This window comes from Ambystoma mexicanum, chromosome 10 (assembly GCF_040938575.1).
Source record: "Ambystoma mexicanum isolate Mex_15411 chromosome 10, UKY_AmexF1_1, whole genome shotgun sequence".
Classification (NCBI taxonomy): Eukaryota; Metazoa; Chordata; class Amphibia; order Caudata; family Ambystomatidae; genus Ambystoma; species Ambystoma mexicanum.
In genome coordinates, this window is record NC_090932.1 from 969,675,480 (window position 1) to 969,691,656 (window position 16,177).

A 16,177-nucleotide genomic window follows, 5' to 3' on the forward strand; every position below is an offset into this window, starting at 1 on the left:
AGTTTGGGGTCGCACGCGGTCCGTTGAGTCAAGAAGAATGATCCCGTAGACTTACACAGGGTCTGTGTATGTATTGTGATTCAAAGAATAATTTGGTGCATGTATGTCCATTTGCTCCTCGATGAAGGGCGGGTAACGCCAGAGTCCAATCGTAGGGGGAACCACGATCGGGGATGTTGTTGCAGGTTCCCCATCTTCAGTTTCTTCAGAGTCTGTTCCGGAGGAACCCGATTCTCCTATGGTGGTGCTACAGACTACTCTCTCCATAGATTCTTCCAGGAATTAGATGATCCCTGCCTTGATGGACAGCGGGGCAGCTGGGAATTTTGTGGATGATTCCTGGGCCTTAAAACACAGGCTCCCTCGCATTTCGAAGGCTTTTTCTATCCCGGTAGAAAGTATGGATGGGAATCTTCTCCCTTCCGGGCCCATTCGAGAGCAGACTCGGCCACCCTGTATGATGATTGCTTCACATTTGGAAACTATAACCTTTGACAAAATCCAAACAGCTCACTACATCATTAGCCCATTTAACGTCAAATTAAGATATTAACCCGCCGAAGACTGCTTTGAAATAACACTGGTAGGCACTTCTAGCACAAAATGTGATGTTACTTCTTGATAAAGTTAGCTCAAAGAAATTCCAGGAGGGTGTGTTCTGGTCTGGGAGGGAGGCAAATGGGTGGGAATGTCCACCAAGATTACTGTGGCTCTGGACAGTCAATGGGTGGGTAATTAACCAAACAACACCTACAAGCTTTGTGTCCCTCCTCATATCACCACCCAGCTGTACCCAATGGAATAGTTTAAGATTTTTGGTTGCGCGTTAGCGCCACCTAATAGCCACAACTAAAAACAGCTAAATGAAAAGTATAGCGAACAACCACATAGAGAGAATATTAGGGTATGTTGGCAAGCAATCTTTCATGTTTCATTCTGTCACCTCAAGCTTGAACTCTCCAGGCATTCGAGGGTCACCGGGATGCTGTGTGGGGGAGGGGGGATCTGTATTAGGGTTTTCTTATTCTAAAGTGAAATGAATTTGGAAAAAAAAACTGTAATTCCCACAAGCAATATAATAGACTTATTTGAAAACAAACAAACATGGCACTGGAAAAAGTAAATGATGTATCTGCTACAAATCAAACTTCCATTTTGAGGTTTGCCCCACTTGGGGAAGATATTGCAAATTAACTTAATGACATTTTTACAAATGGGCTCTGGTGAAGTTAATCATGTGTAGATTTAGATTTTTTAAATCGAGATAAAACTGGATTCCAATTTTATTGCAGATCTGAAAAAGCTCAGAGGGCAGTGTGACCCTTCCAAAGAAATTGCGGAGATGAAGAAAGAAAAGGAAGAGGCCGCCAGCGAGAAGAAAGTTTCCATCATCCAGCTTTTCAAATCTCCCAGTTACAGACAGCCGCTGATCGTGGCTTTAATTCTCCACATGTCTCAGCAGTTTTCAGGAATTAATGCAGTGAGTTATACATGTTCTTGCAGACATTCATGCACAATACAAGATTGGCCTTTAGCTGTATTTTCGATTGAAATACACCTTCTATTGCTGCAATTCTTCAAAGTCGTGATGCAAGAGATTTGATCAATTATGATTGCCTATTTGCTTGGCCTAGTGCTGCTAAGTCTAACCTGGCAAGAAGATAGGGCTGGTTACATTTCCAGTGTTGGAGATTGTTTACCAGAACATTTGGGAATAGTATACATTTGGGGGCGTTTTAGGACATATCCCTGCTGCATAAAGATGTCATTGCTGTCCTTTGAGAGCCATGGGATATATCTGGAGTTAATTCCATCTCTTATTAATCAGGGATCCCAGAACTTGGCTATAGATTTCAAGGAAAACATACGAGAACACCCGTTTCCATGAATGAAAGATCCTTGTTGAAGGCAGGACAGGTGTGTGGGGAATGTCCATGCAAAAGAGGAGTACTAAGTAAGCAGTCTATGTTCCTGTTAAGCTGCATGGACAAGCACTTGCCCTGCTTACTTCTGAGTTCAGTTTAGAAGGGTGTTAGCAGTGTACCTTCTTCTCAACCATGCAAAAGCCACACACCACAACAGTTACCTGCTATATTCTGAATGATACTGACGAGTCTTGATATTCTGGTCTAGCTCTGTTTTCATTATCCTCCCCACCATTCGAGGATGACCTTGCTAACCTGTTAATTTTCCCTCTAAGGCTTTTGGGTAGTGTTAGGGAGAATTCTCAGAAATGTGCTAATACCTCTCTACCTTAGAGACCCTCAGCACATTTGCTGGACTCTAGGACTTTTTATTTTTTAACCTGGAGAGAGTGAGACCTTTTTCCCACTCTCTCATGTATTTTTCTGTGATTTCGACTGTGTGTTTCTTGTGACTCTGGAGTCTGGCAAACTCCAAAGGCATCATCTTTTAGATTGTGACACACAGCACCTTCAGTGCATTGGCATAGGGAAGTCTTTTAGATTTCCCAAAAGTTTAAATACATTCTCTTGGTGAAACTACTGTTTCCAAGAGCAATAAAGTGAAATTAACTTTACTTACATTTTGTAACTTTCTAGACCCAGCACATGCCATCTTACCATAGGGTGCTGTAGGGGTTACTTAGTATCCCCTTTGTCTAGTTTCTCAACATTTATATTTTACCCTTTCTACAATTAATGGATGGTGGCAGTGGTTTACTTTTAACTACCATTTGGAGATTTTACCACGGACTGCACTCGCAGCTGCAGTAAAGCACCCATGGGTGCCATATGGTCCCAGTCTTCTTTTTCCCCCATTTCCTATGGGAAATGTCCTTTTTGAGATTTACTCTGTGCAACATACCAGGTTTGGTCCCTTTGCTCGCTTTCTCTTTGGTGGGATTCACGAGTGAAGCCCGGATCTGGCTCCAGTATGTCTGGCAGGGGCAGGAAGTGAGGGAGGTGCCTGAATCTCCCTGTGCTAAATCCCCTTGGTTACAGGAATGCACCCAAAGGTGATTGGCTGGCTGGCTGTCCGGCAAGGTCATCCACAGTGTTTTGTGATTGGCAGGTAGGCTGGAATGAATGGGAGAAACCTGCATAAAAGGCGAGGCTTTTTGGCTTGGAAGGCAGAGTCGACCACAGGACGAAGGAATCAGAAGAAGAACTTGGAAGAGACGCCTGCTGCAACTCCTAGATCATTGGTTTGCCCGGTGAAACTCAGGCGATTTTCTTTTTTCTTTTGTGCTGAAGCTCCAAATTCACCTCAAATAGAGAAGCCCTGCAAGGACGACTTCTCCCCTTGAGTTGGTGGGACCAGTCAACTCCAAAGTGTAGTCGTTTGGACAGCCTCTCGGAGGATGTTTCGTGCTGCTCTCACTCAACCTCTATACCCACGCGGTGGGCCTGGCCCCTGTCCTAATGCTTCACCCACTCCCGCTTTTCACCTTTCTTCATGCAGAGTTTTACAGAACTATGACGTTGTTCATTATTAAATGTATGTGGTGGGTTTCATTTGAATCTCATTGAAACCAATTAAGGAAAACAAATGGATAAAGCATTTTCCGGAAACATTCAATAAAATGCTCTTCGACAGAAAACAATTTCAAACAGTAACTTATGTTAATGATTGATAATTTCTTGTGCTAATTATTTTCATTTGTTTTAATAGATATTTTACTACTCCACAAGTATTTTCCAAGAAGCTGGCATATCTCAGCCAGTTTACGCAACAATTGGAGTCGGCGTGGTAAACACAATCTTCACAGTGGTTTCAGTAAGTATGGATTACAATACCACAGTATTCAGTAATAATGACATAGAAAAAATACCTCATGTCATGTATATGATGTAATTCACTTTGTCTAGAAAAAAGTAAAGTTGGGTAAAAACACTATTTTTTCAATAAAGTAAATATTGTTTTTCTCATGCTTAAATGCGTGTAGGGGAAGGGGACAGTGGTTTTATTGATCTGTCCCAAAAGGTAACAGCATCAACATAGCCTCATAATCAGCACCTTCACGCTAAACTGGCTGTTAAAGGACGGAAAGCCGAAGTCAATGGTCCGAACAAAGAGGTTCAGCATGAAAAAGCCAACGGGTGCTCTTTCTGAAAAGGCAGAGCCCCTTTCCATTTCCATGCCTGCGTCTGCTTAGAGCAGTTGTCTTAAAACGGGGGGCTGGCCCCCATAGGGGGGCACAAACAATATCCAGCAACGGTGCGATTGCCTTCAAAGGGACTACAGTGACTGCTTTGAATAGACAATACAAGCAGATATGGCATCTGGGGGACTCTGCAACAATTGTTTTTACTAAAGGGGGGCTCGGCAACGATTGTTTTTACTTAAGGTGGGCCTCAGATAATTTTTTTTAATTCTTGGAGGAATAAGTACTACCATAGATCATATAAACACATTATAAAAAACACAACACTATGCTTGCAGGTACACATACCAAAGCATATAACCTTATTTGGAACACCTAATGGTAGTTCTAGGGAAGTCACAACCAATAGTTACTTTTGGACTACTTACAGTAATACACAGTAGTAGACCCTAGCAATTGTACCGTGACGCTCAGCAAGAAGTCACATAGTAAGTCAACTGGACAATATACTTATCAGAATAGCGTAACACTTGTTCCAGGAACAGCAAAAACCTATAACTCTGATTTAGGATAACAAAGTTATTCTAGGGGAGTAAAGACCTATAACTCTGATTCAGGATAACAGTTATTCAAGGGGAGTTGGAACGGGGGGTGTAATATACAATTACACATACGTTTCAGCTCAGTGGAACACAGTCTAAGATCAGTAAGAACTTTTTACACTGATTGAGGATGGCTCAAAGCAGACCAAGGTTAGCTACACCGAAGAACACTTTTCAAGCATGGCTCGCAGCAATTCTAGTCAGGTAAAATCTATATACTTTTGGTACATAAGGATCAGTATAACCGAAGGCAGACTTATTCTGAACAGGCTAACAGCAAGTCAGGGGAAGAAAGACCCAATTGAGGACATGCATACATTTATATCCCAACAGGAATAGTACAGTGGAATAAACAGCATTACTTTGGGAAGAAGGGGACCCAATTCACACATGAGTACATTAAGCCTATATCTACTTTCTTTTAGAATGGCGAGACAGTTTCTAAGGAAAGTAAGACTTTGCGTACACTTATTCAGAATGGCACATAGCTATTTCAGGTAGGTAACACCTTTATATACTTTTCAGAATGGGAGAACATATGTAAGGTAAGTAATAACTTTACATATACTTTTACAAGTGACAGAACACTTTCAAGATAAGTAATAGCTTTTATAACTGTTCAGTCTCAGATTTACAGTTACCAACTAACTCTTTTACAAGCAAGTCAACTTTTTGACACTTGTTCTCTTTTCAAGGTCGACCCCTTAAATTATCCAGCCCTTCCAAATTCTCGTACATGAGTTCTCTCAGAGGCAGAAGAGGGACCCTAGTGGTCTAGGAGCCATCTGTATGCAGGGTGAGATATGGCTCAGTTGCAGGCAAAGTCAGAGTTCCTGAGGAAGACTGTCCAAACTTTCAATGTTAGTTGAGGGTCCAGGGACTTCAGAGAAGACACCCTAGGAGAATTCCGCAGTGGGTCTGGGTGAACTGGATGAGTGACCTCCCAATCACAAAAAAAAACCCCTAAGCTGTACAGAAATCACAAAGAATTAAGATAGGTAAAATACCCCAGCCAACACAGTACCTCAGCATAGAAGAAGAGTTGCAACAGGATGAGTTCAGGATCTGCAGCCAAAAAGCTGGTCGATGGATTCCTTTGTCAAGAAGATGGAAGACAGGACTTTGGAAGGACTTTTGCAGCAGGGATCATGGGAGAAGGCTCCAGGCTCCAGGCAAGAGTTTCCTCATGGCTGGTGTTAGGGCAAATTCTCAGAAATGTGCTAATTTCCTCCAGCTTAGAGACCCCCAGCAACTTTACTGGATTTTGAGGACTTGATTCTTTTTTAACCTGGAGAGAGTGAGACCCTTTTTCCCACTCTCTCTTGTATTTTAATGTGATTTTTGAACACTGTGTTTCTTTTGTTTGTGGAGTCTGACAAATTCCATAGGCATCATCTTTTACATTGTGTCACACAGCACCTGCAGTGCAGTGACACAGGGAAGTCTTTCAGATTTCCCAAAGATTTAAATATCTTCTCTGGGATAAATTACTGTTTCACAGAGCAGTAAAGTGAAATTGACTTTACTTACATTTGTAACTTTCTAGACCCAGCACACACTATCTTGCAATAGGGTGCTGGAGTGGTTACTTAGTATTCCCTTTGTCTAGCTTCTCATGTAACATGTTTATGTTACCCTCTCCTCGATGAATGGCTGGTGGCAGTGGTTTACTTTTAATACCGTGGTGTGCATTTTCCGTGGGCTGTGTTTGCAGCTGCAGTAATGGACCCAAGGGTGCCATTTTTGTCAAAATGGCCCTGGTCTTCCTTTTTGGCCATTTCTTTTTGGAAAGGTCCTTCTTGAGATTTACTCTGCACGCCAAACCAGGTTTGGTCCCTTTGTTCGATTTGCCTTTGGCAGGATTCACGAGTGAAGCCGGCTTCTGGTTCCAGGGTGTCTTGTGGGGGCAGGAAGTGAGGGAGGTGCCCGAAACTCCCTGTGCTTAGTCTCCTAGAAGACCCAAATGCACTCTGTGAGGATTTGCCGGCTGACTGTGCGGCAAGGACAGCCCCCCTCCTGGGTGACTAACAGCTTGGCTGGAATGAATGGGAGAGAATTGAATAAAAGGCGAGGCTTTTTGCTTAGAAGGCAGAGTCGACCACTGGATGAAGAAACCGAAGAAGAACTTTAAAAGGACGCCTGCTGCAACTCCTGGACCGTTGGTTTGCCCAGTGAAGCCCTGCTGCTGTGCTGAAACTCCAAATTCGTATCGACAGAGAAGCCCCTGCAAGGACAACTTCTCCTTTTGAGTCGGTGGGACCTATCAACTCCAAAGTAAGCCACCTGGACATTCTCTCAGAGCTGGTTGCATTTCCACAGAGTTGCTGATGGAAACTGAAATGACAGAGAGAGGAACACCAGATTGTGTGCGTTGCTTTTAAGTTGGCCAAGAGCTCCAGGAAGATCCTCCGGACTCCCAGGAAGCAGGACCGACTGAATCCTCCTCAACAAAGAGCGTGACCCCAGAAGCAAGGAGAGTCCATCTCCACAGCCAGAAACCACAGTGTTGCTATTTGCAGTAGACGTGAGGAGCTGAAACACCAAAGTGCCACTTGTTGGAAAGATTGCCGGTTGCGAGCGGTGACCAACCCATTGCAGTGCAGGAGTTCCCAGAAGTCCTCCCTCTTGTCCCACGACTGAGGCCCAGGAACAGTGAGATCTGCAGAACTGCACACGAACAGGAGTCATCTGCTTCACTTTTTCTTCAATTCAAAGGTACTGTAAAGTCTGAGAGAACTTACCTCTTATTGTAGAGTTGCATGCATCTTCTACTACTCACAAGCCTCACCAGCTTGTGGCCCCACATTGATTCTTCTTTTCTTCAAAGACTTCTAAAACATTGTGCAAATACTTTTCTACTTACCTACCAGAAGTGCCTCAGCTCATATAGACTTTTGCCATTGACCTTGGCTTATCCTGTTACACTGAATGACTCTGCTTAGGGGATCCAAAAGTATTTGCCTGCTTAAGAATATTTGTGATCTCTTGTTTGTTCTAATAACCTTTTCCTTTGACCAATTCCTTAGAATGTTCTAAATGCAACAGTAAGATATTAATGTCCCCAGAACCCTAGCTATTGAAGTCACCTGAGGGTGTAGGTTGTGACTGTGGGCCATCCCAAAAGGATCTTTACTGATTTAGAAACTAAGAGTGTGTCGTTTTGGAGTGTATTTGTGTGTTGCTTTTATATTGCTCCCTTCTGAAGAAGGCTTATTCTGACTGACTGATAAATAAATTAATAATTATTTATTCAAGAAACCTTGTGTGTAAGTGTTTATTTGAATACTTGTCACTGTGAATCTCTGTGTAACTCCCCTACAGCTCACATTGACCCCTCTTGAGATAAGCCGGGCTGCTCAACACACTATCAACCTGTGTAGTACAGACTTATATCAAAGGTTGGGGTCCTATTGAAATGACTTCAGGGTTGTTGTAGTGCACCCAAAGGGTACTGCATACAATCTTGCCTAACAGCTGGATGCGGCTCTGTGGTTTTTTCACCCTTTTCTGGAGACAGGAAGAAGACTGAATGTTGCTGGTCAGATTCTCGTCGTTTACAAGGTCCAACACTCTGGTGAGGGGACTCTTTGCACTTGTTTCACATCTCCGGGGGTACAGCAGGATGCCCACAAAGTTTCAGCACGATTCGGAATTCGGAAGACCATGCAACGCACAATGACTTGAGTTACCATAGTACAGGGTTATTGCAGCCCGCAAGGTTGCAGCATGACGTGGGATGTCTCAAAATGCAGGCTCTGGTTACACAGCAGGCTCTCCGGTCGCTGGAAATCAGCTCAGCTGCATTTTCTCCATCATCCTCTTTGGTTTCAGTTCCATTGGTCGACTACCTCTTCAGCTTCCAGGATCGGAGATTTATGCAGGAACCCAGCCAATAAAGCAACCATGCAACAGCCAAACCTGGGGGTTGGCAGTCCTTTCAGGGTAGGCAGCCTCCCAGTTTTAACTGGAGCCTCGCTGTCAGGCTGGAAGACAAAGGGCTGTGGAGTTTTGGACTCCTCCCTCGCTTCCTGCCTTCATAGACACCCTAGAGCCTGGGCATGGATTCAACGGGATTCCCGCCGAAGATAAAGTTAACACAAAGAATTTTCCCACCCTGTATGTCAGGGGAAGGAAAAAGAAAGGACACAGAAAACTGAAATGGTGAAAAAATAAGATTGGGGCCATTTTGGTAAATGAGCACCCAGGGGTGCCTTTACCGGGGCTGTGGAAACAGCCAGTGGTAAAGGTGCACCAAATTAGATAAAAGGTTCACTGTCACCAGCCATTAAAGGTAAGCTTCTCCCTGTAACATAAATGCTACAGTTAAAAGGAGAAAAGAGATACATTGTATCTCCCCAGCACTCCACATAAGGTGGTGTGTGCTGGTTTCACCTAATAAAATGTAAAAGGGATCGAAAGATCCTTTCTACCCTTGGGAACTGTAGTTAGCACAAGGTTAGCAAGATAAAGTTAAGAGGGGAACCCCAAGGGCAACACAGCAACAATAAGCAGTGTGTACCAAAAGTTTTCAAAGAGGATATCATTAAAAAGACACTTAGGAGAGTATTAAAAATGACACCCATAAAAAGAGTAAAAGACTCTGAGTGTGGAAAAGCTTCCCACTCACTGAGGTAAAAATAATCTACCAGTCCAGCAAAAAGTTCTTGGGTTGACACAGGTCAGGAAGATTGGTCATTGATATGAAAATCTTGCCTAACATGTAGTATCTATGTCTATTTCGTATATATGTCTATTACGCTCAGAGAATCCCACTAGCCTGGTTTTCATGGTAGCCTGCCTGTCCCACCTAGAAGATGTTCTATATTGCCCCCCAGGGGTAGCCTGCCCGCAATAGAAAAATCAATGAAGGTAGCTGGCTTTTTCTTCCCAGAGAAGATCAGATGATGCAGCAACATCAAAGAAAGGCTCCTTCTGGACCCAAGGTATCTACAAATGCACCACTTCAGTGGATATCTGCCACAGGCAGAGCTTTCCATCCATGCACTCTAGAATGCAGCTACGACTGTGACATGACTAATTTGGTCTAGCTGGTCACATGACCATTTCGCAATGAAGCACTAGACTTGCCTCAACACCTCTGCCATTAGAATACACCAACAACCTATGACAAATTTGGTCTAGCTGGGTACATAGAGTCTCCTGCACTAGCGCACTGCCGTGGCCGCCATCAGCACCCGCCCACGTGCCTGAACCTCTTGGGCTGCTAACTGGAGCCTACCCAGCCCTCTTAAATCCTAATCTTGGCCAAATGCACACACACATCTTAAGCTTCGTCTTAGAAGTTTCCCATACGTGGACTTTGGTCCCCAAGGGCATTCCTACTACAAAGCACTTTGATGGCATACAAATGGGGAAAGGCACTATATAAATGACTACTACAATACAATATTGCAACAACATGAACTCGAAAAATTGACCCATGCTATAAATTGCGATTACAAGATTTGGATGATTTGGAAAGCTTAGCGGCTCTCTGGTGTAAATTCAATGTAATTCTTTTCTCCAGACAAACCCCACATGTGTTATCTTGTCTTACTGGAATTCACCTGTTCCACTGAAACATCAAAGAGCTCTTTCTTTTGCTCCAGTGGAAGCTGTGACTGTCTAGGGTGGTGACCTTTTCCTTGCATTGTTGTTTCATGCGTTTCATTGGCAGTATAACATATATGTACATTTTTCTATTTGTTTTTTATAGTGAAGTATCAATTCCTTTGATATATTTATAACATGTGAAATATACTGTATCTTCCAATGGTATAACATTGTTTTATCGACATTCATTTTTACGACTGCCTTTTAAACATGTACAAAATTACAAAAAAAAGGTTATCCATTTTTTTAGGGGGGTTGGAAAGGGCAGATAAGGTGTTGGGGGGTCGGGGATAGTTAAAAATGGGTGGGGAAGTCACACACACACACACACACACACACACCTCCCCCCCACAGACATACTTTAATACATACCATAATGCACATTTCAGAACTAGCATCTTCCATCCCACAGGCGCTAGAGACATCCATAAACAGCTTGTCTTCATCGGAAGATGGTTGTAACTCCAACATCAGGGCTGTTTCTGGAAACAGCTCCTCTAAAACACCCAGGTCCTCATACAGGGGCTCTTTAAGAGACTTAATAGACTCATCCATATCTACGTAGTCTGCATCTGCTATAGCAGCATCTACACCATCATTGCATTCATCAGAAGCCTTGATAGGGGAAACAGCCTGTGACATGTCATCAAAAGTCATCACATCAATGCGTTCACACAGCTTATCCACAGCAGTGCCATAATCAGGCTCCCCATCAGCGGTAGGTGTTGTTGTTGGTGGACATTCAGGGCTGTGTTCAAATCATTGGCCCCTGGATTATTCTTAGAGTAGTAGCTGTAGTGCTTTATAATTCTGGGTATCGCAGGCTCTGAGCAAGCAGGCTTTGCCAGGACTTCAGGAGCGGCGTGTACCTCCCTCCCAAACACCCGCTGTATAAATACACACTTCACGCCACACCCCTAAAGATGGCCCAGCGCATACATCATCTCGAAGTGCCCCCAGTGCAAAAACTGCAACACACTTACGGGTCTTTGGGGGGACATACGGGTTAGCATGGTCAACCCACATTCCCATAACCTCAAAGAGGTGAGTCTTTCAGGCGAAGCACACTAGGCCACTTCCGGAATAGGTCACCCATCATGTTTGGACTTCCGGGGGAACCCTGGTGGGAGCCCTAGGGACTCCCCGGCTTTGTGGGAGCCTCACAGCTAGCACCTATGATGTCACAGCCGAGGTAATACAGCCGCTAGGGCCTGTAGCAGCCTAAGTTCTGTTTAAACACCACTACATCACTTCCAGGATAGGCTTTCCGCTAGGGCAGGTCTTCCGGGTCACCCACATGATGTCACTTCTGGACAGGGACTTCCGTTAGGCAGGGACTTCTGGGGTCACGGGGCATGCCCACCTGTCAAGTGTTAATTAATTGCTGATGAAAGGTGTTATCTTATACTAATAAGACCTAACCAATAACTGTGATACTGAACAAGAAAATTCACTTTTAGTCCTTAGTATACAAATATGAGCCTGCAAGAAAAGTCACACATAAACTTGCATACAATACTCCTGCATAGTGGGCACGTGCTGGGCATACACAACATGGCCTGTATGTACACGATGTCACGTGGCAATGTTGCCCTTATACTAATGTACGCTCTTTACAGTTCACTGCCTTTGCAGGTTGAAACATGCACAGGTTTACTAGCCCATAGCACTAGAGTTAGGGATCATGATAGAAAACCTAGGTGCCTAGGTGTTCTTTATGATAACCTGGGAGTAGTCCGCTTCTTAAATCCCCTGCGATTTAATTCGTTTGAATGCTAATTTTTTAAATGTAATTCTCCTGGCTTTAGCTCACAAATCTGGCCCTTGAAGGAGCTGATGCTGACCCTCAGCTTTTGAAACGGACTAGCTGCTTTGTAACTTTGTCATCCATTTTGCAGTCCGAAATTTTCTTTATTGTTTTGGAAAAGAGAGACTTGCAACAACCAGGTTTCCAGGGCTAAGTAAGGCCACATTCTCTGGTGTCATCAGAGGGGTGAAGGGTGTGTGATGTGACATCAGGGAGTTCTTAATAGAATCGGGTGGGGGTGATAATCAAATGGAACTGCAGTCATGGCTGGAGCCTTGGATAGACTTAAAGGAGTTACAGTTCCTTGCAGTCGGACCCTAAACAGTTTCTTTTGCAACCGCAGGCAGTCATTAGGTGGCCTGATAAGCTTTACTTGTCGATTTCTATGCATTTGTGGCAGGCCGTTATCGCTGTTTAATGCATTCAGAATATGTAAAAGGCTATCAAACCAGGTTGTCGTGATGAACCTCTCTTTTCAGTGTTAAAGTCCATACATCTACCCCTATTAATGATAAGGATGTGCTGCATCTCATCCTCCATTACCCTGTTGTTGGGACTATTAATGACACTGCAACCAAGAACCACATCTAGCAGGCAGTGCACTCAATTAGGCGCTCCACTCATCTGAACACAGCAAGAATGACTTGTCAGCAGAATGTCTGCATTTGTGCGTTATCTCTACCTATTCAAGGCCCAGTGCTGCCTGCTTGATGACTTTCTGTGAGAACCTGATAAAAGTCTGTAATTCATTACCCACTCCCCCAGCAAATACCGTGCCAAGGAACAAACAACAAGAATTGCAAGATAGTCAATATAAATGCATACTTTTTTCCTGTACATTCAAATATGTGTTGTTTGGAGTTGAGTCACTGGCTCGATTTAAGTTGTTACAACTTGAAGGCACAATGAAATATGCATGATAATTATCATTGTTTTAACTCAATTTCTCTGAAAATGTTCAGGGTGGGATTTGCCACGTGAAAAGTGTGGCGCCATTTTTGTGCCAGCAAAAAACACGCTTATGTTTGTCCTGGCGTTTTATTTGTACTCTGAGTAAGAACCATGTGTAAAACGTTTGTGGATGGTTTTCACTCAGCGTCTGATGTATTGATGAGGTGGAGCCGTTGCACAGTTTGAAATTCATGTTCCTGCCACCCAAATCCTCACTGACTCACAAACAAGAGATCATCTCCACCTACATGTGATTTTGACGCAGGGGTAGATGCTAAGTAATCCGAGGTCGTCCATGTGCGTTTTTTTACACCTGCAAAAAGCAGTCAGATTCCATAGGTATTGTAGGACAAAAGGAGGCTCCAGATTTTAGCCAGGTCAGCATTTCACCAAAAACTGAAAACTGTTCCCAATTGCCAGCAAGAGTAGGAGACTCGGGTGTGAGACTCTGGACTGAATCTGGTGTCGCAGTACTGTGAGTGCATAGAAACATACAAGGTGAAAGGGGGGTTGCCTTATAGATCTTAGACCAAAGAGCCAGACAGACTCAAAGAATATGGCAAGGTACTACTTTATTATCAGTTTAATAAAGCAGGGTCATCTGGCAGACATCGGACTGATGTCTGCACACTCACACAGTAACTTGATTACATGGCAGTCTTATAGCCCAATATACAACAACTGTGACGTCATTCTACGTGGCAAAATGCAAAACCTATCGAAGGGAGGGATTGGTTAAGAGAACATACCCACTTACAAAATATATAAGTATTAGTGCTTCATTGGCTACCACTTGTCTGTAGGACATGCCTTGGACTACCTCTAAATGCATACAGTACAGATTATCATGGACAAAACATCAGGGGATCGGCTCTTGCAACACTGTATGTTAGGTTGTTCCTCTACTCCATTGATTGGTTGGCATCCTATCCCAACCTTGAACTTTCGTCTCTTTAGAAGCACAAACGTGAAACGAAACTGAGTTGTTTGAATCCCATCAGACTACTCCCCATTTTCCCAATTAGACCATCATCTGTCATCGGTAGGTCATCAGCCAAATTCTTTCATTTGTAGTTGACCTTGTGGCTGCTCACGGTTCTGGAACATTCAAGGGAGTTTGAGCAACCACTATCTTAGATTAAAGCTCTAATGAATAGTCTTAGTTTTCTACTTCTGGGTCACGTGTGAGTGGACCATGAATTTGTCAATTTCAGCCTTCCATTTACTGCTGTTTGATTTAATTATGCAAGGTGCTGTTGCTCCTCTTGGCCTCTAGAGACTTGCTCACTCTATCTCATATGAACTTTATACACTTTTAATTGACCAGCAGTTTGGCTGTCACAGATGTTTTCATCTTCCTTCATCTAAGAAGAACGTCTCATATTCAAAGCTTATCCATGTACTCCCTTTGTGCTCTGTACTTATCCTTTAAAAATAGAATCTTTTCTCAGGACCAATCTTGACTCATCGGCGGGTCTGCTTGTGAGCCTTTCTTTTTCATGCCTTCTGATTCTTGGAGTTTCAGCTTGTTTCTGAGGTAGCTTAGTTACCTTCAACGTGAACCGTCGTCTATTTTCCTACTATGGCTGTTCTTACCATGTTATATTTTCCTCTTTAGCAAGCTTCTATATGTTGTCTTTCTAACTTGCGTTCCTGCATATTTACAGTTATTTTTCAATAAGATACCCCAGTTGTGGATGGGTTTCTTGTTTCACACGAGCATGCCCAAAAAGAGCAAAAAGGAAGACCTTTCGGTGGCTTACTGACTGCCTGGCAAACTTCGCCTAGCTCTAAGGTTGAAAATCTCTTATTGGGACATGGTGATATTATGGGTATTAAAATTACATGGTGTGATGCTGTTGACCTTGTCTGGAAGTCGCTGGTTGTGCTAAACTTCTACTACAATCCTTCATCAACATGTCTAGTTGATTTTTTATCTGTAATTGTTAAGTGTATTGAATTTTATTGTGCTTTCAAAGATACCGGTCTTCTTATCATGGGTGACATTAATGAAAAATCTTTAGGTGCTGCCTGGTACAACCAAGTATACGCCCGGCATTACTCAAAGAACGCCAGAGATAGGGGGAGATTGGTATGCTCTTTCTTAGATAAATGTGACTTAACACCTCTAAATGCTAGAATAGAAGGTGACATTCTGCCTAAATATACCTGGTCTAGTGGAAGCCAGGGATCAACACTAGATTACGTGTTCACCTGGGATTCCATGGTGCCCAGTTTTCAGGGTTTGAAGGTTAAACACTGCCAGGAGAGCAACCACTCGCAGCTCAGATTATCATGGGTAGAGTGCAAGAATGTGGGGCCCACGACAAACCCTTTACCCTTTATGGAGATCAGACCCTGTGATCAAGCAGTCTTGTGGCATCCCTAAATAGCTGATCGCTTTAATACTAAAGTAGAATAACATTTATTGGAGGGAGTTTTCACTGACATGTCTCCTGACATGTTTGACCAACAACTACAAATTATATTACAGGGCTTAATACCCCCATCTATTCTGTTAAAGACGAACCAACACCCTGATGTTTCTCACAAATTTTAAATAGCCGTTATTTTAAGAAAAAGAAAATTAAGACAGGAGATTAGGAAAATCATTAAATTGGGCCCAGTGGCTCCTATGCTAATAAGGAAACTTAAACAAACCTATAACAACTTGCTAAGGGGCCACAGGTACTTACCCCTCCAAAAAGATGCAGAGTACATGCTATCCGCATTGAACTCAAGAGATTTGTAGAATCTTTGGCAGTTAATTTGAGGTCAACCGGTTCAGACATCACTACAAGCACATCCTTTTTCGGGGTCTGTTTGGCAGGCCCATTTTAACACCTTATATGACTGTGTTAACGATACGAACACCTCCACCATGGCTTCTGACGTAGCACTGGTGCCTTTCTCCTCATGGGTGGAACTGAAAATTGACACACAGATATAGTGTGGGCAATTAAGAGGGCAAATCTAATACTCCTGGCCTGGACGGCCTAACTACTTTTACTTTAAAAACGGCTGTGCTGCTATGGGCAGAAGTTTTATAACTTTTCTACCATAAAGTCCTGTTGAGGCATCAATTTCCGCCTACCTGGAAGGCGACAACAGTTGTAGTGATCTTCAAAAAGTGAGTTA

General features: G+C 43.3%; 1 protein-coding gene across 1 annotated transcript in view; it reads left to right on the forward strand.

Annotated features, from left to right (window-relative positions):
• Nucleotides 1–16,177, forward strand: part of SLC2A2 (solute carrier family 2 member 2) — a 291,893-nt gene that overhangs the window by 229,442 nt on the left and 46,274 nt on the right. The window contains exons 7-8 of the mRNA XM_069618757.1: nt 1,293–1,480; nt 3,634–3,738. Coding sequence (XP_069474858.1) covers nt 1,293–1,480; nt 3,634–3,738 — 293 coding nt within the window. The remainder of the gene's footprint in view (nt 1–1,292; nt 1,481–3,633; nt 3,739–16,177) is intronic.